Source organism: Canis aureus, chromosome 24, assembly GCF_053574225.1.
Source record: "Canis aureus isolate CA01 chromosome 24, VMU_Caureus_v.1.0, whole genome shotgun sequence".
NCBI lineage: Eukaryota > Metazoa > Chordata > Mammalia > Carnivora > Canidae > Canis > Canis aureus.
Genome location: NC_135634.1, coordinates 50,516,538 through 50,536,962, shown reverse-complemented (window position 1 = coordinate 50,536,962; position 20,425 = coordinate 50,516,538). Strand labels below are relative to the sequence as shown.

The following is a 20,425-nucleotide window of genomic DNA, read 5'->3' as shown; positions in this document are numbered from 1 at the left end:
CCGGGCACCCCTCGCAGTGGTGTCGGGGAGGGAGGGGCCGGGGGTCGCCGTGCCGCTGCAGTGACCGGCGCTTCTGTGCTGTGCTCTCTCCCACAGTGGATGTGGCCTCCGCGCTGCCTCTGCAGGTCGCCCCCCCGGCGGTGCCCATGGACCTCCGCCTGGACCACCAGTTTGCGCTGCCCGTGGCGGAGCCCACCCTCCGGGAGCAGCAGCTGCAGCAGGAGCTACTGGCCCTCAAGCAGAAGCAGCAGCTCCAGAGGCAGATCCTCATCGCCGAGTTCCAGAGGCAGCACGAGCAGCTCTCCCGGCAGCACGAGGCCCAGCTGCACGAGCACATAAAAGTAAGTCGCTTGGCGGGGCCCCTGCGCCCCCGCGGGAGCCTTCCGTGTGCCGGGTCCTGGCGGTGTCCCCGTGCTGCTGCCGAGGCGTGCTCCGGGCCGGCGGCCGCGATGCCGCAGTGGCACACGGGCTGCCCCTCGCTGTGCCGAGACCAGGCCACCCGGCAGCCACACGACCTGCGGCACCTCGTGGGAAAGTCACGGCGCAGGAGCGGGACTTGAGGGGGGGGCGTGCTCGTCACCTGCTTTCATCCAAAAATACAAGCTGTGCCCCCCAACAGAAAAATTAGCTGTGAGCACGAGCACCAGCATATTAGCAGCGACCACCCCGGGGTGGTGTATTTATAAAGCATTGTGATTTTTTTTTTTCTTGTCTCGTCTTAGTTTCTCTCATTGGTCTTTATAATTGAAAAAAATATACTAATATTCTCTTTGCTTTTACATTTAATCTAAATATAAATTTAGAACCAAGTAGAGGCACCCCATCCCTTAGATCCAGGCAGGACAGATTAAAAGTATGAAGGTGATCTTACGTTGTCCAGTAGCCACCCTAAAACAAAGCAGGAAAGCCCAGGTTGTATAAGTAACCGGTTGCTTTGTAACAAAATACCCCAAACTTAGCCATTTAACACAGAAACAGGCATTATCTCGTAGTTTCTGGGGTCAGAACGAGGGGCTCCCTAGCTGCTGGCCGTGACTCGGGGCCCCTCGTGAGGCCGTGGCCAGGGCTGCGGGACCACGTCCAGGCCCACAAACGTGGTTGTGGGCGGGAGGCTCAGGCCTCGGGACCAACGAAGCCCCCACCGTGTAGCCCAAGTGTCTCCCGTGGCCTGGTTGGAAGGGACGGACCCCCTGCCCTGCCTTACTGTACTGGTCGTGCAGCCCAACCCTGGCACATCCTGATACCAGGAGACAGGGAGCCTGGCTACCGAAAAGGTAAAGTCAGTCTCGATATATCTCATTTAACCTCACATTTCCGAGATATTTCAACGTGTAGTCGGTACTAGAACTTTCGTTCGCCCTGAGTCTTGGAAACTGCTGTGGCCGTACGTGTGGAGCGCATCTCCCCCTGGACCAGCTGAGTTTCAGGCACAACGTGGCCATGTGTGCTCAGTGGCTTGTGTGATACGGCACCACTGTGAGGGTTAAGAGCCTGCTCGCTGTGCCACCGGATGCTTCTAGGACGGCCTTTCGATGGAGCCCCACGCGGCCCCTGGGCAGACGCCCTCTGCTGAGCTCTGGCTTCTTCAGGCCTTAGCCGGGCGCTGCAGAATCTGGTGCACCTGTGTCTGCGTCCAGCCAGGAGCTCCTCCCATCGCAGGGTCTTCCCCCTTCCTGGTCTTCCCCCCCCCTTACCGATCAAAGGATTCGTTTCATGCTCTCCATCGCAGACGGGAGGGAGAGGTCGGCGTGCCAGGGCTGGGGGGTCGGTTCCGTGCGTGGGCTTCCCGGCACCACCCCTGGGCGAGGCCTCCAGCCTTGTCACCTGGCTCCACGGGCTGCGTCCCAGGCCTCGTATGCCCCTGAGCTGGCCTGGCACCAGCTCCCAGTCCCCACAGTGGACGCTGAGCCACGTGTGCGCACTTTGAAAGGCACATTTCCAGAGTCTGTCCTCGGGCCTCACGGGAGCAGCATGTGTGGGGAAGCTGCAGGGAAGCTGCATGGCCCGCCCTGGGCCTTGGGAGTTCTGACCACTGCTTTGGGTTTTGGGGGTTCAGCTTTGCCGTAGCTGCCTCTGCTGCCGTCACCCTGACTTGGTGGCCTCCTCGGGTGGGCGCAGGACAAGCCAGGGTGGGGATGGGTCCCTGAGCTGCGGCAAGTCCAGGCCCTGTGGTTCCGACTGGAGTTCAGGCAGCCCGGGGTCCTGTGTAACACATGTTGCCGGCGCCGGCCTCTGGGCACACTGGCCCCCAGCAGCCATCGTCATGCCTTGCTCTTACACAAGTGCTCTTGGGCTTGGGGTGGAGCAGTTGGGAGCCCACGGGAGCAGGTGCCATGCCCTGCATTTGCCCCACACGTGGGCCTCCGGGGGCTGCTGTCCGGCTGCGGGCCGTCCCACACGCTTGGCCGGTGTCCGGGCCGGGGAGAGCAGAGTGTCCGAGGCTGGCCTCGAGAGATGCTCGCCAGCCGGAAGTCCCGGGTGTTGGCGTTCTTCCCAGTGACCACCTGCAGCCCATAGAGCGGCCTCGCCCCAGGCTTCTTGGTACGTGGCAGAGGGCTGCCCGCTGCATTCTGTCCTGGGGCCGCCCTGCAAGCAGACCCGTGGCTCTCCTGTACCCAGCCCGGGCCACCCCTCTCAGGCCAGGGCACCGTGTGCCCCCAAAGCCCTTTATCCCGGTGTGCCCCCCGCACACGGCCCCTCATCTGGCCCAGGTGGGCTGAGAACTCGGGCGCCGCCACCTGCCCTGCGCGGGTACGGCTGCAAGACTGTGCCCTAACTGGCGGCCGTGGCTGTCTGATATTTGAGGAAGACGTACGTGTCCGCTGAATTTGTAGCTTTTACTAGAAAATGGGAAATTGAGAAATAAACAAGGCCCCGGTGTGAGAGGGGGCGTCGGGTCGACCAGGAAGCAGGAAACTGGAAACCCTTGAGAGGGGTGGGTGCTGCTGCCCCAGGACGAGGCCGGGCTTCCCACCTGCCGGGGCCTCTGCGGGCCGGGTCTGGCCTCCCCGACCCCTGGCCCCACGTGGCGCTTCAGGGCTTTACGTCCCTGGAAGAGTGCAGATGGAAGAGTCTCTCTCCTGAGTCCTCACATCAGCACCTGCAAGCTCCAGAGCAGGTGCCATAGGGCCTGTGCGGGGAGCATCTGGCTGTCGGGGTGCACCTCACCAGGAGTCTCCCAGGAGCACCCCTCACCCACAGGGCCGGGTGCTCTAAGAGGTGTGGGGAGCCCCACAAACAGCTCTCACAGACATGGCCCCCCACACATGGTCTCACGACCTGGATGAGGCCCCTGGAGATGAGGCCCTGCCCCCACAGGTGAGTCCCCACCCCCCCAGGTGAGGCTCTGACCCCACAGGTGAGGCCCCTCCCCTAGAGATGAGGCCTCCCTCCCACAGGTGTGGCCCCTTCCCCACAGGTGAGTTCCCGCCGCCCCCCCCACCCCCATGATGCTCTGAGCCCACAGGTGAGGCCCCCTCAGATGAGGCCCCGCCCCCACAGATGTGGCCCCGCCCCTACAGTTGAGGCCCCCCCCCTCCCCCCCCGTAGGTGAGGGCCCACAGGTGTAGCTCTAGGCCTGGCTCTCAAAATCACAGGGAGAATCCCAAGTCTACATGTTCTCTGCATCTCAGTCATTTGTTTCATTTTTTTTCACGTAAAATGGAGGTCGTGAGGCGGTCTGCCCTCTGATGGTGCCGAAACTTCAGTTGGCTTCCGTTTGGATGTTGAAACGCTCTTCATGAGCCTTCACGTCGTGGGTGACATTTGGCAGTGCGGTTTGTCAGGCTTCTTGAACACACAGTCTGATTTGTGTCATTGAATCATCAGTGAATTTGCATAGGATTTTGTAATTAAGGGAATAGTCTTGAAAATACAAGTTAAATTGCTAACTTGGGGTAAGTACGATCTTGCCTAAGGTCCCCGAGCTCCATGTGGCACTTGCACGTGACGCAGACCCTGCTGGTTGTGGCTGACCCAGGCACGTGTCCCCTTCCGTCCTGGACGTCACTCAGTTGCCCGCACCAGAGGGTCCCAGGCGAGCGGCATCGCTGGGGCAGAGGGGAGCGTGCGCGTGGGGGCCGCGCGTGTTTGTGCCCAGAAAACCACTGACTGTTTCATCAGCTGGAATTGCCTACGTGATTAGAAGACTGTTAGCTAGACTTGCCCCTTTGGGAGTTAGTGGCGCTATTCTTAATTTTTTTTTTAATTTTATCAAAGCAATACACGTTTCTAATGTTTCAAATCAAAAAGCACAGCGTTAACAGAGCCCGCCCGTCCCTGCCTCCCACTGGCACCCGGGGCCTGACGTCTGTCCCGGCCTGTGCTCCTGTCTCTACACGGCCGGCCTTGCCCTTCCAGTAAAGACCCCGTATGGCGATGTCGCCCTCGCAGGGGTGTGAGTCCCTTCCCCTGCACCCTCAGGCCCCCGCAGACACGCCGCTTTGGGCGCCCCCAGGTCCTCAGGCCACTCTGATCAGAGAACTGTGCGGGGCCCCCGTTCTCGCGTCCGTGGAGCGTATTGCTGCACACACCAAGTGACCGCGTGCCCTTTGGTTCAGCTCTTGGCTCTCTCCCCCTCCCATCGGCTTGGTTCCGTGTCCCCGAGGAAATCCCGTCCTGCAGCCTGGGAGCCTGTAAGTGCTTTTCACTGTGGGCAGAGGCTGGTCACACTCGGGGCTCCCGGTCCTGTGGTTCTTGGGCTGCGCGTGATTTTTAAGGGTAACGATGCGATAACATGCTTTTTATGTCTTAAGGTACCTGAAATCTGGCGGTGGTACCTCTTCAGATCAGGATCGGTGATTTCAGCATTCATTTATGCACAGAGGACAAGAGTCGCCTCCTGTAAGCTGGCAGGAGGCCCTTCCTGCTTGAGGGGTGACAGCCGCCATTTCCAAGGGTCTGAAGACTGCCCTGTAGTGTCTTCGTTAGCTGCTGCTGCGTAACAAACCCCCAGGCTCGACACTTAGCACAGCCGTCCTTTGGTTTGCTGAGGGGTGTTTGAGCCGCCCGCGGGGGTGGCCTCACCCTCTGGGCTGGTGGCTGCAGGCCCTTAGGGGCCGGTGGAGTATCTGCTGGTTTCAGGGTTCCACGCTCACCGGAGGGCAAGTATGTCTTAAGCAGCAGCCCAAATCCCAGAGGCTGTTTGCCCGCTGGCCAAGGCAAGTCTGGAGGCCAAAGTGACGGTTGATGTGGACCCAAGGCAATGGACACTGGGGGGCACGCCGTAAACGGGGCCCAGCAGTACAGCCGCCTTCTCCAGGAGCACCCTCTCCCCAGCCAGGTTCACGGGGTTCCGCGCCCCGGGGCAGCACTCACTCGCTGAGTCGGGAGCACCGTGGGGGGAGAAGGGGACAGGGCTGCGGACCTGGACACTGGAAGCCCCAGCGCCGGCCAGAGTCCCTGTCCCGGCCGCGGTTCTGGGATCAGGTGTGTATCCCTTCACCTCCATCCATGGGCAGGGATGCTCTCATTGGTGTTTTTTGTTTTTGTTTTTGTTTTCATTTTTGGCCAATATGTCTTTGTATCGGGAGCCCGTCAGCATTCGGCCTCATGACGGGCATCGCGAGCCCTCAGGGAATGTAGGTTGACCCTGTAAGGGGCGCTGCCAGAGCGCCTGCATCTGGGGCTCCCGGTGGCAGCCACGGCCTGTGCGTCGGGCCCTTCCCTCCCCCGTGCCCTGCAGCCTACAGACTCCCCGCTGGAGACCTGCCGCCAGCCCTTCCGCAGCCTCGTCCTTGTGGATTTGTATCTCTTCCCAGAAATACTCTTTTCTGCTCCTGCTTGGTCTTCAGAGGGGAGCAGGGCAAATGCCACATTTCCCGGGCGCCGGCCTCCTCTTTAGGGGTCCCGCACACAGGGGTCCCCACAGACCCGGGCGCTGCCGTGTTCACAAGGAACGTCGGCGCGTGAAGAACCTCTCTCTGATCGTTAATTATTGAATAACTGGAGCTGGGGAAGCTCTTATGTTTGAAGTGTGTCCCTGTCGTCTCCTAGTGTGTAAGCCGTGTGCGCACGTGTGTGTGTGTGTGTACTTCCACGGGATCGTATTTACCGTATTGTTGACATTTCTCTCTGTCATTGCTTATGCCTCAAACGTAGGGTTTTCACGTTTATTGGAGTCTCCCAATGAACCATAATGAATTTTGACAACCAAAAATACTTGACCTTTAAGGTCATTTCTGGTTTTTCATATGTTGCATGTTTCATGCACTCGTCCAGACAGAGAGAGATGGAACTGCCGACCCGGGGTGGGGGGTTCCTCACCTACCACCCTGTTTTCCCCACAGCCTGTGCCCGTCCTGAGCGAGCGTGTGTCCGTCTGTAGCTCTGTCTTGCACACCCCCAGCCCCCGAACACCCCATGCTTATGCCACGGGCAGGATAGTAGTGCAGCAGGGACCGGGATGGGCGGCACCGGCACCCGGGCTCCCCCCAGTCCTCCCTCCCCTACCCACGGGGGCCGTGCAGGGGCGCGGGGTTACCACCACCCCCGGCGGTCTCACGCACTGCTGGCACCTCTTCACACTGCGTCCATTCTGTCTCACGTCATGTGTGCGCTTCCTGGATTGTGGGTAGCATCATTTCTATATGTTAATATTGACTTTTTAAATTTTTTTCTACTAATTGTCATTTTCTTTGCTGCTTTTTTCTCTTGCATGCTCTGTCTTTTCGGTAGAGGGGTATTTTTAAGTAGAGGGCACTATCTGGGCATCAAACACATGGGATTGTAAAATTCACGGAACACAAAATTTATCAATTATCTTTTTAAAGTGTACACTTTAGTACACGTCCAGTATTACACAACCATGAGCACGCGGGAATGCCAGAATATTTTCATCGCCCCAAGAAGAAACCCCGCGTTCATTAAGCAGGCACTGCCCGTGGCCCTGGGGCCGGCCACACCGAGGTCCTTCCTGCGTCCGAGCTCGCGCGCTCCGGACGGGCCGTGTGCACACCGTCACGCAGCGCGCGGCTCTTTCTGTCTGGCTTCTTCCACTCAGCGCAAGACTCTCGAGGCTCATCCACGTTGCAGCTGCGTCGGGGCATCCTTCCTTTTTAGGGCCAGATATATCCCACTGTGTGGCTGTTCCTCGGTCGGTGCCTCCATCCGACAGGTGCCCGACAGTTGGGCACCTTTCTGGTGGCTGCGAGTCGTGCTGCCGTGAGCATCGGCGTGTGCGCTTCTGTTGGAGTATCTGCGTTGAGTTCCGGGGGGACGCCTGGTTTGGGGGCCGCTGCCTTACATGGCAGCTCCCTTTAATTCAGGGGAACCTCTAAACCTGACTCACTTGTGTATTACGGAGAAATAGCATGAAACGTACCATTTTATCCGCCTCTGAGTTGAAGTTCAGTGGCGTTACGTGTGCTCACGTTGTCGTGCAGCCGTCAGCACCGTCCATCCCCAGAACGTTCTCATCTCCCCAAACAGAAACACTGTCCCCATGAAACATGGACCCCCGACCCCTGCCCCGGCCTGGAGCCACCCTTGTAGCCCATGGATTGGACTCTTCCAGGCACCTCGTTTCAGTAGCGCCATATAATACTTGTCTGGGATGGATAAATGTCGAGGGTCTGGGTGTTCAAGGTTGTGTGCTGCTGGCAAATACCTAAAGTAGGCAGTGTTCCCCGGCAGGCGAGGCCACTGCCACGTGGGTCTGTTTGAAGACCTGTGCGTGCACACCTGGGGTGCTTCATAGCGGGCACCTGGGCGCAGGTGTGGGTGCCCCTGCCACTGTTCCTGTGGCCAGCCCCACGCTGACCCCGGGGGGGCCCAAACACAGGCTGTTTTGCTCAGTTACTTTGCTGATTTTGCTTATATACACAAAGTGCTCAAACGAATAAAAACCAGTCGAATGGAAAAAAGTCAAGACCACCATGTCTTTGTAAAAACATTACGTATCCCATGTTGGCTAATACCATTAAGGGGGAGAAATGAAATGAGCTCTACTTAATTCCCTAATGTTTGCAAGTGTTCGGGCGAGTGAGCAGCAGGCTGTCCTTGGGCTTTCCTAAGAATATGGACCTTTGGGGATGGATCTTGATAAGTAACCTGGTAGTTAAATATGAACCCAGAAGTAGCTGACCTGCGACTGAACCATCAGTCATTCTGTTGCGTTTCTAATAAGAAAGGCAGAGTGACCTGGAGCAGTGAGGTGCGACCAAGCCTCCACCAGACTGAACAGGGCGGGGCGGGGCGGGGAGGGGCGGCTCTGAGCACTGTGGGGGGTGCAGACCCCGTCCCCAGCCAACAAGGGCCCGGGTTACAGACGGAAGGGGGTGTGGGCCGGGACCCCTCTATCCCCGGGGAGGCCTGTTTCTGCTTTCTGAGGGATCTGGGTTCACGGGAGCCCAGGGCCGACTTGTGGCAGGTCGTGGAAGTGGGCGGCTGCTGGGGCACTCTGTGCTTCTGGGAGCTTCTCTCCTGCATTTTGGCTCAAAGCCTCTGGGAAGGGTACAAAGAGGGACCATACAAACATGTGTGTGGAGAGGCTCTGGTGAGTATTGGCCAGGGCAGGCGTGGGGAGGCCCCCCACCCCGTGGAGGACTGACCCCCCCAGCACACCCCTGGGGCACGCTGGCCCCTCCCTGATACGTGCCTGTAGGATGGCAACTCTGTGAGCCAAATGCCATACAGCAAAGAAACGATCACTACTAAGTTAGTTATATGGGAACTTTTTTGAGTGTTCCCAGATCTAAAAAAATCACCTCTCTTGGGCTTTTCTGATTCTTAGGACACAACTTGCTAACGGACGCACAGAGTCCATTGAGGTGACGCCCAGATGCTCACGGACACAGCTCCGAGCTCTGGCGGCCGGACACCGCGGTGCCCAGAGGGGTCCCGGGAAGGAGCGCAGCAGGCCCTCCTGCCCCCGTAGTGACGGCTCGCTGCAGGACCAACGCTTTTCACATATTTGCTCTTTCCACCTTTTCTCATAAAAAAGTCCTCTTCAGGTTTCTTTTGAAAATAGGTCCTAACGTAGGTCTTACGTAGAAGCAAAGTGACATAACGCAAACTTTTAAAAAGGAAGGGACGCCCGTGCTCCCACTCGATTCCCAGCCTCGAAGGGCGCTTCCAGCCCGACAGGTGAAAGAGAAAAGTCCTCCCACACGGCTTGAATTTGCAGCCCGTTTCACGAGCAGGGCCCAACTTGTCCGCGCGTGTGTATGTAAATCTGGTCGTGTGACCCGAGCGGGTTCCGAGGCAGGACAGAGCCCCAAGAGCCGCTCGTTTCCTTGAGAGCCCGAGTCTCCTCGCCAGGAGGGGGTGGAATTGAAAGGAAACCTGGTTTTACGGCCCTGGGAGCCCCGCCGCGATGTTTACCCTCGTTATTACCTGTCCCAGGTGGCTGATGAGACATTGCCCCAGGCCCCCGGGGTTCCAGGTCACCCGAGGCAACGGTTAATGAACCAGCAGGACGCAGGGGGTTGTTGCAAGCCGGGTTCCTGGGAAAGCGCACCCTGTGCCACCCAGAGTCCTGCGTCATCCCCGAACCTGCCTGCACCCGGCTGGTGTGGCGACAGAAGGAGCCGCTTAGAAACCAGCCGCCTCGGTTTCCAGGCCGTCATGAAGGCAGGTGGACGGCCTCGCTTGACCCGCTGCCCGCCGGCTGTTGACGACACTGGCTCCACGCTGGGCCCCGCTTTTCCTTTGCGAGTAGGCGTTGGGGGCGCATCACGCTGCCGTGCGTTAGAAAGCACCACCTTTCACTGTGCCCTCTGGAGTGTGGCTGCTGTGATTGTGGAAGAGCACAGCTTTCTGTGTGTTCCCAGAGGTGGCTGCTCTAGGAGTTGACGTGCCGCAGAGAAAACCTTGTCCCGGGTTGTGCAGAGCAGATGTAGCTCCTCGCCTCTCCGGCCCTTGCTCCTCGACCCGCCGCCTTGGGTCTGGCCTGTCACCCTCCTGGGCTCCCTCATCCGCCGTGGCCTCGGAGGGCCAGTCAGCAGCAGCAAAGGGGGAAGGGGTGAGACGCACGTGGAGGCTGTCCCCAGCCCGCCGCCCTCATGGGAAGTATCTCTGGGTGGACGCCGTGGACCGGAAGGAGCCAGGATTGCCACCAGTGGGGCCGGGCACAGGTCTCACGATGAGGCCCTTCTGAGGCCGAGCCCCGACCGAGAGCCCAGAGTTCCAGCAGTGGGGACCCGGTGGGTGAGGACGGAAGGCGTGCAGGCCAGCCAGGCTTGCACCGGCCCTGCCCTCACTGCCCCGCTGCACCCCTGCACCGCCTTCTCCTCACTGCTCCCCGCACGGCCTCTGGAGCCGCCACAGTGGGCCTGGCCCGTGCCCCGTGCTGGGCGTCTGTGACGCAGACCTTCCCACGGGGACTGCCATGCTGCAGGCCGGTGCTGTTTGTCACTGTGACGTTTGAGCGTCCAGTTGTGGGGAGCTTTGGACCAGGAAGCAAGAGGGGAGGATGGTGCTGAACCTCCTGAACACGCCCTTCTGATTTGGACCGGGATACCCGGGGAGCTAGAGATGGAAATGGCCCCATTTCTGAGGACCCCCGTGGGGAGCAACACTGGCGTCCCAGAGGCTCCGTGGGACCCACAGCCGAACAGCACGTGTCCCCGGATGTCAGCAGCAGCCCCTGCCTCGAGAGGAGGCTCTCTGTTTGTGTCGTTCTGCATCAAACCTTGTGTTGCGGCAGGTGAGGGTCACTGGGCCTGCCCCGTGCTCACCCAGCAGTGAGCGGGTGATGTCAGAAGCCGCCGGAGCGTCTGGAACAAAATTACGCACCATGCGCACTGGGGTCTAGCGTGCAGAGGCCCCGGGTCCGGTTCGGGGTGGACGTGGGCTCCCGTCCTGGGGTCTGGCTCCTCCTAGCGAGCCCCTCTGTGGGCACTGGCCACGCTAGGCTCTTACAGGGTTGAAGGATCCGCCTAAGCCACCCAGGGATGCAGGTGGTAGTTACTCGTGCCCGCCTGTCCGTCCTTCTGTTTAGTGAGGCAGACACCAGGCCCTGGGGGCAGGCGAGGGCTCTGGGGAGAGGCAGCTCGCAGGCCTGCACCCTCGCCTGCCCCCTTCCTTTCCAACGCAGCGTGAGGAAGGCCCGTGGGACCTGCTTCGGTAGCAGAGCAGGCCTGCGCTGGCCTCGTGCGCGCAGCGGGGACGTGGGTGTGTGGGTCCGGCCCCGGGCACCAGCCATCCGTCTGTGAAGCCTGTCGCCCCTCCTTCCTCCCTCCTGGCCTGGTGTCCTGTGTCTAGGTGTGGCACCCCGCCGGCCCGGGCTCCCGGCAAAGGAGGACGTGAAGCGGAGGGGGACGCAGCCATCGTGTGCGGTCAGGGGCCGAGCTGGGAGCAGGGGTGCCGCGGAGGCTGGCTGGCGGGTCCCCACGTGCTCCCTTCACACGGTCCCCGGGACGCATCCTCCATGGCCTAGCGTAGCGGTAGGGCGACCGGGCACGGAGCAGGTCGGAGCTAGTGGTTAGTCAGGCACCTGAGGGATATTCCTGCTGAGGTCACTTAGCGTCAGGGAGATGGGACAGTGCTCACGGCTGGTTTTGCGTGAGGCCGACATGGAGGTGTGTGACTGGGCTGCGGGGGCCCCGGGTGTCCGGCCCGTACCTTCCGAGAGGCGGGGTCGGGGCGGCTGCCCTGGTCGTGCTTACTTGCACATCGTCTGCAGGAGGCCGCGTGTACGCTTAAGACCAGGCAGGTACCCTCGACTTCAGAAAGAAGCCACTGTTCATTCCTGGGGCCCTTGGCCCTGGGGTCCTCGTGCATGTGGCCGTGTGACCTCCTTGGGCGCCCCCCGCCCGGTGCACACGTGGCCTCGGGTCACCCCGATGTGCTGTGAGGCCACCACAGCGCACCTGCTCCCGGGCGGGCCCCCGGCAGCTGGGCTCCTCGAGCCCCCGTGGTGTCAGCGTCACCATTTCTCAGGGCCCCGGGCCAGCGAGGCCGGTTCCTCAGCGCTGTGAGCAGCCCGTGGGGACGACGCGGGTGGCCGTCACGCGCTTTCACGGGCCCCGGCTTGCTAGGCGTGTGCCCCTCGTCCTCCGTGGCCGCGAGGACCGGGGCAGGGCCCCGAGCGGGTCAGGAGCTGGCTCGCGGGGCCCGGGAAGCTCCTCTGCTGGGCCGGGCGCCGCGTGCGAGCCGACCCAGCCTGGCCGTCGGGGGCGCGGGGCTCCGTCTCAGCGGATCCCTGCGAGTGAAGATCCCCTGGGGTTTCCGCTTCAGCGTTGGCCGGGAGACGCCCGAGTCGGATCAGAGAAACTGCATTCTCGGGATCTGATTTTTTATCCTGAGCTCAGCGTCGCCTTAAACAAAAATTCAGCACTAAACTCTGGTTAGAGTCACGGTGCCCGTCGTGACTGGTGCGCGTCGTACTTTAAATCGCTCGCACGCGTTTCAATCTGCGAGAGAACCGTTTCCGAAGACTCCTCCGCCCGCACAGTGTGACGTCCACCCCTGTGGCCGAGGCAGCAGCTGCGAGTGACCACGTGGACTTTGCCTGAAGGCTGGCCCCGGGGGCACATTTGTCCCTCCCTCGGGGCCTCGCCGCGAGTGCCGGACGTGAGCGGCGTCCCTCACCTTGTGCCTCTGCCTCATTTTCCAGAAGCTGGGAGCACAGAGGATGGCTTTGTCACGAGATGCAGAGACGGGCCCGACGTGCGTGGGGACACCAGGGGTGCCACCGCCGGGCTCACGCCAGGGCCCCGGTGTGGGGGTGTCCCTGCCCCGGCCTCTGCCCCCTCCACCGGATGCCGCAGGGCAGCTCTGGGGCGCTCGGGGCGAGTCACGTCCTCGTTCGTAGCTGCCACCTCCATGAAGACTCCAGGGCCGTATCGTCTCTGGGAGTTTGATCATCCTGTGAATTCTAATCGCCCGTATCTGGTGGGGGATATTTTTGTGATGATAATTGAAAGATCTCACTTTCCTTCTGGGTTCTGGCTGGAAAGTAAATATTTTGAGACTCTATTAAGTGAATTTCCCGCCTGCCCCTCATTTACGCATCAGACGAACACCAAGCAGTTGAAAGGGAACCCGGGGCGGCGTGAGGGCAGCTCGGGGCGTGGGGAGGCCGGGGAAGGGGGCACCTGATGGTAGGAGCTCCCGTTCAGCATCCCGCCGAGTTGGCTGCCGCGCGGGGCCGCCCTCCGGGCTGTGCGCCTCTGGAGGTTCCGAGGACGCAGCGGAGCCCCGACGACGACGCAGGCCCGGGGTGTGTCTGAGCCGCCACACCCGGCCCTGCGGCCCTGAGGATCCGCAGAGGTGCCCTCGGCCGGGGCTGCCCTGCCCGCTGCCCTGCCTCGCACCACCTGCCCCTCCTCTGCCAGCAACGCCGGGAATTGGCCCCCTGCCTCCCATTCATGTCAGGGGGCCCTTCAGAATGGGATTTCTGTTCCTAGGACAGGTCTGAAAAGGACTGTCGGTGTCCCTGGGCCCCTTCCTCCTGGCCCTCCCCGTCACACCTGCGGCCCACCTGCCGTCCCGGAGCAGCCCGTCCCATGGGAAGGGCATGCCGTTGCCTGGGGTCCGGACACACACTCTGCGTGGGGCCCCATCCCGGACGCATCTCCCCTTCCTCCTCCTCCCCCTGCGCTGGTCTTGGGTCCCACAACACCTCCCTCCCTTTACAGAAGGTGGGATGCGGCTGAGTCCGCGGAGGGTTCGTGGGTCCCCTGCAGTGAGAGTTGCTGGGGCGCTGCTGTGTGAGAGCAGCCTGGCCCTGAGTCCTGTGGGCATCTCAGGCCACTGCCGCCGCAGCAGGGCCCAGGCGGGAGGCTGAGGGCCAGGGCGGTGCGCGGGGTCTGCCTGGAGGCCGGGCGGGGAGCCCCCTGCAGCCTGCCTGCCCCGTGCCCCGGGGCGTCCCGCACGCGCGGTCCCCACTTACACGTTGGTGGTTCGTTCCCTTTGCTCATTAACCGTTATCACCGCCTTCGTCCGAGGTTTTGGTGAACGTCCCTTTTATTGGCTGGCACACGTGCTCCCACTCCTGGGGTGTAGGCTCTGTTTGGAGAAGGCGAGTGCTCATTTTTTAGATCTCTGTAATGATGTTCTTTTTCTTTTTAACGTTTTTCGTGTGATGTGATTGGAACCTCGCAGAAGTCTCAGGCATGGTGGGTGATGTACCGCGTCTCCGCAGAAAAGAGCCCTAAGCAACCTGAAATCCGGTTCATTTACGCGGTGCGCCGGTCGGGAACAGAAACTGGGTGATTTCTACACTGTGGCGATGGCATCATGGGAACGGGGCTCAGGAGGCCAGGCGGGGCCCCGGGGAGGCACCTCTCCCCATTCCCTGCGGCCTCTGGGGGGAAGCGGGGCCCGCGCCCTCTCAGCTGCCTGGACCTGCCCCCCCGCAGCAGGGGCTCCCGGTGCTGAGCCCCCAGAGCTGGCCGGTGCCGGTGCAGCAGGCATCGGAGCACGAGCTGGCTGGTGAGGGGCCGGCAGGAATCCAGTGTCCCGGGACGCACTCCCCGGGGCAGCAGACATCCCCGTGAGGGCTCCATCACGCGCCCACGCTCACACCCGGGGCTTGTTCACACATCTCCCTGTTGACGACTCTTGCTGGGCGCAGGGACAGTTGCGCAGAATGCTGGGTGGCCTCCCTGCTCCCCCGCCCCGAGACCCTCCAGCACATCACGGGGGCCTGGGCAGCGGTGCTGGGGACAGAGCCCTGTAGGCCTCACTCCGTCCTGGCCGCCCTGCCGCGACCCCTAACCCCTCAACTTTGCCCCCTTGTGCCAGCCCATCCCGTTTCCTTCCGTCGTAACCTGCTGACCTGGGAGCACAATGCCTTCCTTACGGGACAGCGGGAGATGCGAGGGTGCCGATCCTGCCCCGCACAGCCACCCCCGGCCCGGCCCACTGGCCCCCACGGGCCTCGATGTCCCCGGCTGGTCACTAGGTAGGCACCGTAGTCCCCGTGAGCCACCAGACACATGTGCCGCTGTCCCCATCTAGACATTTGATGGCTCAGATTTAGGAGGACACCTGTGTTAGATTTCCTCACTAGAAAGTTCTGGGCTGCTGGGGCTGCCAGTGTCACCCTCGTCCCACACAGGGAACCCGACAGCCGCCCGCCCAGAGGGGCCGTGGAACCAGGACCCACAACAAGGAGAAGGGGTACGAGCTAGCGGTGTTCAGTGGGGTGCACACGCAGCCCGTGGCTTTGCCACTGGGTCCCCGGACGTCCCCGCCACAACCTCACGTACGGGGGCCCTTTGAGGGCGACTCTTTTCCCCACAAGCCCATCGGCACCATCAGCCTGGGTGTTTTGTGCATCCCCAGCCCGTCCGTGTTATCAGGGATCTCCCGTTGCTGGTGGCTTTCCAGCAAATGGGCGCACAGTTGGCCTGGGTCCACGGCGCGTCCAGTCCGGGCCGTCGTGAGCAAGCCGCCCGTGTGCAGACGTGTCCGCGCGGCCCGGGAGAGTCTGGGGCCAAGGCTGCTGGGTCCTGGGGCGGACACGCATGTACCTGGATGAGCAGCTTTTCCCAGTTTTGCAAGGCAGCCGTGTTGCTCCCCACGCACCATGCCCACCCGGGGAGAGCACCCGGATCTTCATGGGTGTTTTCTTCTAGCAGCTCAGTGGTTTTTATGTTTGTTTGTAACACTTGGCAAGCCAGCAGCCGTGTGTGCAGGGCTTCAAGCCCCCGTACTCCGTGTGTCCGAGGTGCTGGCTGTGCAAGGACAGCCTCGCGCCGGGACGACACCTGCGTGGAGACGCGTGGCCCTCTGCTGATCGTGGGTGTGCGTGTGCGTGTGCGGTCCTGTCTGGGGTGAGTCCCTGACCGTCTTTGTCTCCTCCTTCCCTGCTCGCAGCAACAGCAGGAGCTGCTTGCCATGAAGCATCAGCAGGAGCTGCTCGAGCACCAGCGGAAGCTGGAGAGGCATCGCCAGGAGCAGGAGCTGGAGAAGCAGCACCGGGAGCAGAAGCTTCAGCAGCTCAAGAACAAGGAGAAAGGCAAAGAGAGTGAGTGTGCGGGGCGGGCCCCGGGCGGGGGGGGGGGCGGCGGACAGCACTGGGGCCTCGCAGGGCGGCTCTTCCCCCCACTGTCGTGCTCCCGGCCCCCGAAAGCTGCAGCCTTGTGGGGGGAGAGGGAGCCACCCCCCGTCGGCGCTCGTGGTGTCACCCTCAGCTTTGGGCGACGGCGTCCAACCCCTGCCTTCACCTGGGGGTACACAGCATCCGCGGCAGGTGCACAGTGGGCCTCACCCGCGAGTCGGTCCTACACGTTTCAGAGTTCCCCTCTCTCGCGAGCGTGTTGTTGAGCACTGGAGAACCCGGCCTGGCTCGTGGATAGCCCCGGGGTGAGCGGGGACCACACTGCCTCACCCCACGTCGGCGCTCCTGACCCTGACGTCTGCTTTACACACAGGTTGTGCTTGTGTGTCTGAAGAGCCGCGTGGTCTGTTATCTTCCAGGAGAGGAGAGGAGCTGGTTCTGTGTGCTGTTCCCCCTTTGGAAGATTGCCGGGGCGGGGGGGGGGGTCCCATGTCCCTTGGGGAGGAGCCACAGCCCCGCTGCCTGCCAGCAGCTGTGCAAAGAGCGCCTCCAGTGGGCGCAGCAAGGCCCAGTGTCCATGGGCGCGGTGTCCTCCACACGGGCGGCCCCAGGCCCCGGCTGAAGGCACACGAGTCTCAGGCGCGTCTGCACCTCTTCCTTCGGGCAGCCCGTTTCCAGTGACGCACCCAGGACCCGGGCAGCGGAGTGAGAGGGCGTCACGTCCCCAGGGCCGGGTCGTGTGTGCCCGAGACATCGGTGCTCAGCTGCACTCGTTAGCTCCCTGCTGATACTGAATATAAGCCAAGATGCGCGTTTCTCCAGATTCTCTCCAGTATCGGGATTCAGTGGCGGCCTATAGGGTGATTGAGTCTTCCGGGGCTTGGGAGCAAAGTAGCGGTCTCCACGTCGCTCAGTAACGCACGTGAGCCTCAAAAATCCATCACGTCCAGCTACTGAGGGTGGTAGGCCACGGAGACAAACCATCTTAACAGCCTGGCGTTTAGATTTTAATCTACGTACGCACAGCAGCACGAGGTGTTGTAAAGTATCCCTGTCAAGTCCGTTATTTGAAATTCTTTGAGAACCTTTCATGTTGGTGTACGGTGCACAGCAGGGCGCACCCTTCAGCGTGTAGGGAACAGTTCACGGGCTGGCCTCCCGGTAAAGCCCCGGACCAGGACGGGGGCAGCATCCGGCCCCGGGCCCTCCAGGCCCTGCCCCCTCCTTCCCAAACTACCTGTCGTCCCCCTCCCCAAACCTAACAGCTGCTTTTGAAGTTTATATGGACGGACTTGCTAATATGTAGGACTTCGTGCTTCTCTCACTCGACATCACGCTCGTGCCTCGTGTCCTCGTGTCCCATGTGGTGGGTCTGCTGGTGGTTGCTGCTCCATCCCCGCTCATGGCACACCCTGAAGTTCAAGGTTCTCCGTCCTGTGGCTGCTGGGGATTTGCCCGGTTCCTAACCTCCTAACCTACTAACCAGAGCGTCGGGGGTGGTGCCGTCTCCTGGCGTGGAGGCAGGTGTGAGGGGGCGTGGCCCAACCTGAGGGATGGCACTTGCCCCTTTCAGAGGTGAGGCCGGGCGGTCCCCAGGCGCCGTCCCATCCTGCAGGGCAGTGCCCGTGTCCCGCGTCCTCAGCAGCGCCCATGGCCGTCAGCCGGTTCTGCAGGGAGCGCCGACCCCGGGGGCCTTAGCCACCAAGGCTCAGCCTGTTTCATGTCTCCTGTCAAGGTCCTGCTGCTCAAGTCTCCCCCTCGTCTTCGCGCCGGGGTGTCGCCCCCTTCTCAGGGTGGGGAGCGCTGTTCAGTTCACGCTCTGGCCCGGAGCCCTCTGCCGGAGACGCGCGTCGCTCCGTTTCCCCGCCGGGTGGCACCTGCCTGACAGCGCGGGGTCCCGCTCGTCGTGCCGCCCGACCCACCCGTCTCCTCTGGACCCGGGTCAGGACGCAGCCCGCCCGTGTTCGTGCCGCGGATCGTGCACGTGTGTGTACACATTCTCTTGCAGAAAGGCTGTTCTTTTTTCCCGAAACACACAGCCGATGTGTCCTTTCCGTGTTCAGTTGTGTCTCCACTTACCTACTTGTAAGTTTTTAGTGATTGGTTTGATACCTTTTATGATCATTAGTTGCTGCGGCGTATCTTACCGTTGAAACAATATACTTTAAATGTACTTTTATTTTAACGGTTTGTAGATTTTCAAGGTAGGAAGCAAATCAGGAGAGTTTTTACTCCGCGTGAGATCTAATTTTTCATAGATACTTGAAAGTAATTAGGTCTGAGCAGCGGACCCCACGCTATCGCCCCTGCGGGATGAGGTGGCGGCCCGCGGGCTGTGCTCGCCCTTAGGCGAGACTCCACGCACGAGGACAAAAGGCCATCAGGGGAAACTAAATTGCAGGTTTGGGTTGGCACCCTGCACGCTCGGGCTGCAGGTGGGGCGGGCGGGGTCACAGGGGTCACTCCGCTGCCCAGCCCGCTGGCACGATGATGCTCCCTGGGCGCAGAGCCCCTGCCGGCCCAGCCACTGCCTGGGTGTGGGGTGTGCGGACTCCTCCGTGTCAAGGGACCTTCCTGGCTGGCGTGTGGCGTCCGTCCGCCGGGTGCCCCATGCGCTGCTCGGCAGTGGAGGGTGCGGGTGGCCTCTAGCACCGTCGCGTCTGGAGTTCCCTGCCGCCTCCTGGTGCGCGGCCCAGGAGAGTCCTCTCGCTGCGTGTTGGGAGTCCGGCTCTAGTGGGCTCGGCCGCCGGCCTTGGGGCTGCCTTCTGTTCTGCAGACCCGTCCCCGTAGATGACAGCACCTGGGCCTCGTAGGAGCCCTGCGAGAGGGGGAGGGGCTGCTCCCGGGGGCCAGAGCCGCGGCGGGGCTGCACACAGCGCGGCCTCTGCCTTGGGTCCTGCTCCCCGTCCAGCTCCTGTGCTTTGGGCCTCACCGCGCACCCTCCTTAGTGTGTTTTGCTTTGGAGTAAGGAAGCCGCTGTTTACCTAAGGATGGAAGTTAAAGCTCTAAGTATCAGCTGGTTGAAGCGTGCCGCAACTAACCAGCAAATAACCAGGTTTTCAGATTGCTAAAAAGCAGCTTGGGCTAAATTGGTTCCTCGTAGTTTACCAGAATCTTCCAATAAAAATAACATCTTAAGCCTCACAAAATGTGAAAAGATTGGAGTTCAGAAAACCTTTCAGATCTGTTTACACGTCAAAAACAATTTCTGCACCACCTACCAAGCATCCTCCCCGCCCCAAGTGGAGCGTTGGAATGTTGTCTGCTTCCCTCCACGCTCGTCACTAGCAGCAACCCTGGTGGTTTTCAATTTGTGGATTTGGGTGGTCAGGTTTTATTATTAATAATAAACTGTGTACAGTTTGGGTATTTGGCACGCTCGTGTAGGCTTTGCAGCCCTGAGTGTGGTCTTGTGAGAAGGCAGGCCTGGCAGGCCGCTGTGGTGGACGCCACTCGGGGGCTCTTATGTGAGCGGGGCCGCGGGCGGGCTGGGCCCCTATGAACGAGAGCCTTGTGTGCCCCAGCAAAAGGGCGTTTGTGGGGGAATGCAAATGGCCCGGGGCGTCTCCCAGTTGGGAGCATTTGAAAACGCAGCGCAAGGCATCTGTGTCGTTTCTTGGGGGTTTTTAGAAAGGGAATTTCCTATTGAGTATTTAATTAAAGTTTTGTTACATTCGTAAACATTTACAGTATTTCTGATTTTAAATAATCCCGCAGTTTTCCGTCGCTGGTTGATACCAGTTAATGCTACTTCGCTCGAAAGAACAGTGAATTCTTAGAACTGGTGGCATTCCGTCTCACGCAGCACGGACACATGATCTTTAGTCAGGTCAGTTCTACGTAGACGAACTACATTTAGGAATCTTAAGACACACGGGTTCCAAGGAGAATCCTGCAGAAGGCGAGTCTTTGTTCTGGGAGCAGCCTGGGGCGGACGCGGCGACCTGCCTGCTCGCTGCTGTTTACAAGCGCCGCCCAATCATTCACTTTGTTTTTAAAAAAAAAAAAAAAAAAAAAAAAAAAAAAGCCCAAAAGGCTGGAGTGAAAAGATCCAACACCTGATCCAGAAAATCATTCTATGTCGCATCAGTGACGTCGGGCCTTCCTCAGAGGCCGGGAGGCTGGACGGGAGGTGGGCACAAGAAAAGTGGGTGAATCCCGATGGGTGGCGTGCAGACGCCGTCCCCTCCTGAGCCCCGGGGGTCCCGCTCCGCCCGCCTGCACGGCCCCTCCTGCCACCCGACCGGGTCAGACCCCGGCAGCTCCGTCCTGATAAGCAGCAGGAATTTTTTTTTTTTAATTTTTTAAAAAAATTTTTTAGCAGGAATTATTATTATTGTTTTTTTTAAGTGAAACTTAGAGATGTTTGGATATCTGTGTGTGGCATGTGTTCCGTGGACTCTGTGACTTGGACTTAAGGTGGGGGGACCCTGGGTGAGCGCTGGGGGTGTGAGGAAGTGTAGAGCCACTGCACGG

At 60.8% G+C, this 20,425-nt stretch overlaps 1 protein-coding gene across 9 annotated transcripts in view; it reads left to right on the top strand.

Moving 5' to 3' along the window:
* The window catches only part of HDAC4 (histone deacetylase 4), a 273,236-nt gene that overhangs the window by 167,176 nt on the left and 85,635 nt on the right, over window positions 1-20,425 (top strand). For all 9 annotated transcript variants that reach the window (XM_077869460.1, XM_077869459.1, XM_077869461.1 and 6 more), the window contains 2 exons: window positions 97-341; window positions 15,766-15,916. In XM_077869460.1, the coding sequence (XP_077725586.1) occupies window positions 97-341; window positions 15,766-15,916 (396 nt within the window). The remainder of the gene's footprint in view (window positions 1-96; window positions 342-15,765; window positions 15,917-20,425) is intronic.